This window comes from Entamoeba nuttalli (assembly GCF_000257125.1).
Source record: "Entamoeba nuttalli P19 unplaced genomic scaffold asmbl_3226, whole genome shotgun sequence".
Taxonomy (NCBI): Eukaryota; Evosea; order Mastigamoebida; family Endamoebidae; genus Entamoeba; species Entamoeba nuttalli.
This window is the reverse complement of record NW_008575923.1, coordinates 1-5419: the sequence shown is the minus strand read 5'-3', so window position 1 is coordinate 5419 and position 5419 is coordinate 1. Positions and strand designations below refer to the sequence as shown.

The 5419-nt window shown below is 26.9% G+C and overlaps 2 protein-coding genes across 2 annotated transcripts; one reads left to right on the top strand and one right to left on the bottom strand.

Annotated features, from left to right (window-relative positions):
• Positions 1 to 15: 15 nt before the first annotated feature.
• On the top strand, positions 16 to 2574 carry ENU1_059900 (villidin, putative; the record flags this gene model as incomplete). The annotated part of the gene is made up of 1 exon (XM_008858121.1): positions 16 to 2574. One exon carries the CDS (start codon positions 16 to 18, stop codon positions 2572 to 2574), a length of 2559 nt encoding a protein of 852 aa, XP_008856343.1.
• Positions 2575 to 2713: 139 nt separating this feature from the next.
• Positions 2714 to 4405, bottom strand: ENU1_059890 (hypothetical protein; the record flags this gene model as incomplete). The annotated part of the gene is made up of 1 exon (XM_008858120.1): positions 2714 to 4405. The coding sequence occupies one exon, from the start codon at positions 4403 to 4405 to the stop codon at positions 2714 to 2716; it is 1692 nt and encodes a 563-aa protein (XP_008856342.1).
• Between the last annotated feature and the right edge of the window lie 1014 nt (positions 4406 to 5419).

Here is a 5419-nt window from a genome sequence, read left to right as displayed (position 1 = left end):
GAAGAAGAAAGAAAAATGAAAGAAGAAGAAGAGAGATTAAGTAAAGAAGCAGAAAAACTTCAAAAAGAACTTGAAGCAGAAGAAAAAGAAGAAAAAAAAGACATGTTAAATATTGATTTATTATGTGATGGTTTACCCGAAAACCCAAATGTGGTTAGAAGAATTAAGGCTAGAGGAAAGACTCATGCTGGAAAAGGAGGTATTTATGGTAATTTAAAGAAAGAAGATATGAAAACTGAGTACATTGAACCAGAAACAAAACCAACACAACCAGAAGTGGGTAAAGGATTTAATATTATCACTAATGGAGGGAGTAAACTACCAACAAAAATGAATCCATTAATGGCTGAAGTACAAGCACGGAAAGCAGCAAAAGTTGGAAGGGCATCTTTTTCAGTAAAGCCATCAATAATTACAAAACCAGAACCTAAGAAAATAAGTCCTTCTACATCACCAGGACTTGCAGATGATGCCTTTCTTGCACAACAAACATTTTCTAATGAGGTCGATGGAATGAATACATCAATGAATTATGAAAAGATGGTAAGAGTTAGTGGTAAGTTTTTTTTGAAGTGGAGAATCATTGAGTTAAAACCAGAATACTTAAATAGTGGAGATGTTTTTATTATTGATAAGATAGATAAAATTTATGTTTGGATTGGAAAAGACTCTTCTCGACTGAAGAGAACAAAAGTTTGTGATGCAGCAAATACAATTAAACATGATGAAAGACAAGGCAGATGTGAAATTATTCAAGTTAATCAAGGCAAAGAAGATGAAGAATTTTGGAAGGCCCTTGGAGGAAAGAATGACAATATTGCTAAAGCAGAACCAAACCAAGATGACATTGAAGATAAAGATTATAGAGATGAGTTATATCTTCTTGGAGAGAAAAAAGGTACTTGGGATGAGGCAGAAATTGTTAATTGTAGTAAAGGAAAAATAGCCCATAACATGTTATTACCATGGAATGTTTATGTTTATGATGGTGGAAATGATGTGTATCTATGGATTGGTACTAGAGCATCTTCTACATTAAGAAAGAGTGCTAAAGTTGTTGCACAGCAAATTTTTGATAAGAAACAACGATCCCCAATTGCTCAATTAATTCGTATTACACAACAAACTGAGCCTGTAATTTTTAAAGAGAAATTTGCTGTAACACAAGGAAGTGTTGAAACAGTACATAATCCTGATTGTAGTTATACCGAGGATGAATTAAATCAATCAAGAGATAGAGCTGCAACTGTTAGTGTATCTAGACCAACAAAGCCTTTAATTAAACCAGTGTTTAATCGGAATGCACCAGTAGAAGAAGAGAAAATGACATTTGATATTAGAGAATTATTAGGTATTCCTGATGATTCTATTGTTCTTCAACCATCAAAAGACTTTATTATTCAAGGAGGAACAATTAAAGTATATATTATTTGTGATATACAAAAAGAGGCTATTCCGGAAAGCATGTATGGTGAATTTTATAGTGAGAATGATTACATTATTGATTATAAAGATCCTAAAGAAGAAGTTAAATTCTTCTATTGGCAAGGTAAACACACTTCAATAAAAAGTAAAGGAAAAACATCTATGTTAGTTAGTGATTTAAGTAAAAAAAAAGGTGCTAGCACTATTCGTGTACCTCAAGGAGAAGAACCACATGCATTTATGCAATTGTTTGAAGATAAATATCTTATTCATATTGGAAACTATTTTGAACGTGAGAAACATCAAGCCACAGAGAGAATATATCAAGTGAGTAATACTATGTTTGAAAATACTTGTGAATATACGGTTCAACGTGAATTTAATAAAGAGTTTATTAACTCATCTTGTTCATATATTTATGTTAATACGGATGGAGTAAAAATTTGGAAAGGAAAATATGCAAATGAAAATAATAGAAAAGTTGCTGAAGAAGCTGCTAAAAGAATTGATCAACGACCTGCTACAATTTTAGATGAAAAAGATGGTAAAGTTTTGTTTAATGAGGTCAAGCATTTTGATAATAATTATTCAGTTGTTATGCCAAAATCATATCATTTAATCTCAGAGAAGATGAGTATAAAAGTAAAACAAAATACATTCTTTACTTGTCAAAGATTTAAAGAGCCAACGTTATTAACTTGTGAAAAAGGGATTTATTTATTGTTGACACAATTGAAGAAAGATTGTATTATGCCATATCTTAACACTGTTCATGAATATTTAGAAAAGTTAAATGGAAAGTATTGTGGAATAGATGTTCCTGAAGTTTATGTTATTCATTCTTTAAAACATATCCCAAAGGAGGTAGTTACTATAATACATGGTTTTGAAAAAAGTTCATTAAAAGAAATGGATATTGAAAATGACCCTCAAAATATTATCTCATTTAAAGATCTTTGGAATATAATTAATAAAAAATATACTTATGAAGAATTACTTCAACGACCAATTTATTTAGATAAAACTAAATTGGAAACTTATTTAAGTGACGAAGAATTTGTTAAAGTCTTCAAACGCTCTCGTTCAGAATACAATAAAATGAAAAAGTTTGAAAAGGAACAATTGAAAAAACAACATAAATTGTTCTAAAGAGAAATTTATCAAATAAATATTGAAAACTCCCATTTCATTTATTTCTTTCTCATTTTATTCTTCTATTTTTTTTAAATATAAAATTTATAACTAAACTATTATTTGTAATGTACTGATAAAACACAGATTAAGATATTCAATTACATTTGATGATTGCTTTGTCTAATAATGTTGTCGTTACAATTAAGAAAGACAGTGAAGAGGTTTTAGTTGATAGTCCAGTTATAAAATCTCTTACAAATATATATTCTCTTCTAAAATATTTATTTGGAAGAATACTTACTAGAGTAGATATAATATCAATTACTTGGTGTATTATTTGTTTATAGTTTTTAGAATTTAGTAAAGGAAGTAATGCTAATTGTTCAGAATATTGATCAATCATTTCATTTAATTCACTTTGGTTAATTGTTTGAATTTCATTTAAATATGCTTTATCAAAAAACTCTTGCTTTTTCTTATTTAATTTTTCTTTTCCTATTCTTATTTTAGCTCGTTTTTTTGGTTTATTCTTTGAAAGAGGACCTGAACTTGGGGGAGTTATAATTTCTTTACTTTCACCTTCTTGTTCAGAGCTTGATTCTTCATTTTCACTATTACCTTCTGAAATTGAACTAGCACTAGATTGAATGGAATCATTACTTTTATTATATTTCTTTGTTTCTTGTTGTTTATCATTTTCTTCTGAATATGACATTTCTTGTTCTCCTGAATCAGTTTTATTTTCTTCTTCAACTACCATTCTATTTTCAGAATGGTTATTTTCAAATATTTCTTCCATAGGTTGTTGTACATTTTGATTAGTTATAACATTTACTTCATTAAGTTGTTTGAATGAATCAAGTTGATTAATTCTTTCTAACTGAGCTAATTTTTCTATTTTCATTAATATCCAACAAATGTCTTTGATTGCACTTTGTATCATATTTTTTGTTTCATTATCAAACTCACAATGATTTTTTATTGGTGAAAATGTAATATAATGACTTGCTGGAGTTATTCCTTTTTTAGACACTGCAAATTCTTGTGCAACTTTTCTATCGGTTTTAATATATTTTCTAAAGTTATTGATTTGAATAGATAAGTCGGTATCTGGTTGGTCGTTATTTAAGGTTTCAACAAAGTCATCTATTTGACCAGAAGAATGAAATATAAACCACTTTCCATTTGCATTAGAAATTAAGAACCCATTTAATAAATAATACACAAACCCTTTATGATCTGATCCTAATACTCTTGTTCTCATATAAATTGATCCAGGAGTTTTTTTTGATGTTTGTTGTCCTAAAGGAGAAATTAAATAGTCTTTAATTAATACGTTAATGTTTTTAACCAACAATAAATGAGGGATATCACCTATTTCATTATATTGAAGGAAATCATTGTTTGATGTTGTTAAATAAAAGATTAATGGAATAGTATAACGGTTCACAGGAATTGCTTGCATCACTTGTACAGGATATTCTAATGAACACTCCTGTGAACAACTAAAATAATGATAAAACATTAATGAGCATAATCTTATAGCCAATGAATTATAGTTAAATGATGAATGATAAACATATACCATCACAGATTTAAATGTTGTGTCTAAGTGCAATCGTTTTTTATCTTCTTTTTTTATAATTTCATTTTCATCTTCTGTCTCATCTGAGTCTTCATTCATTTTTGGTGCATTTTCAATATCTAAAATATCTCGTTGTTGATGAATAAAATTCCACAAATATAATATTTCTTTTGTTTCTTCTGAACCCAAATCATTCAACAATTGGTTTGGTTTTCGTAACAAGTCACAATAAGGATGAAAGCTCCCCTTATGGCTTTGCATTAAAATTATGTTTTTTTAAGTTCTAATGCTTTCAACAGAAAATACTCAAGAATCAGAAGATTTTTCCTAAAATTGTTTTTGTTGTTAAAAACCCTTTTTTTAAATCCTCAATCCTTTTCATTTTTTATTTTTCTTTTACGACAAAAAGATGAAGTAGGAAATTCAAAATTAAAAAAAAATTTAGAAAAAGAAGATAAAAATTTCTTATCATTGAAGAGCAAATCATATAGAGAATGTGTAAATAAATAATAAATCGTTCAATAATTATGAAGACAGAATCTGATATTTTGAAAAAATAGTCTAACAATATTCATAAACCATAGTTATCATAATAGCATAAATACAGTAGGAGAAATAATGAATGTGTTTCATTAATAAGTCTTACATAACCACACAATATTTTTAAACACTTATTATATTGATACATAATAAAATTGACATGAAGAATACATTAAATAGAAATAATTCGTAAACCACTACACAGAGCCAAGAATATGAGATAATAGAATAAAGACATGAATTAGAATACAAAATAAAATAATATATTTAACAATCAGAATAATTCCAGAATACAGCTCCATAATAAAATTAAGTCAATTAACTAAATGTTAATAGAATAAGTTTCTATTATTTCTATTTCAAAAAAGACTAATTTCGTTCATTCTTTGTTCTCAGTCAAAGCTGAACATATAAAACAAAACAATACTAATAATAATAATAATAAAAGAGATATAACACAGTTAAGAGAATATAAAATAAAAGTGTTGTAATATAATCACAACAATTGTATATTATGAATCTTAAATGAGAATACTTTTAACATATTTTTAATATATTCACTTATATTATAAAGTTTGTTTTTAATAAATTCAATTAGCATAAAAAATATTATTATCCAGAGTCTACTTATAATTTAATTATGATTTTATTATTACAGCATTCTTATTCATTAATTAATTTTATATATTCATTAATTTGTTAATAATCTTTCATTTAATTCATTATTTACAAATT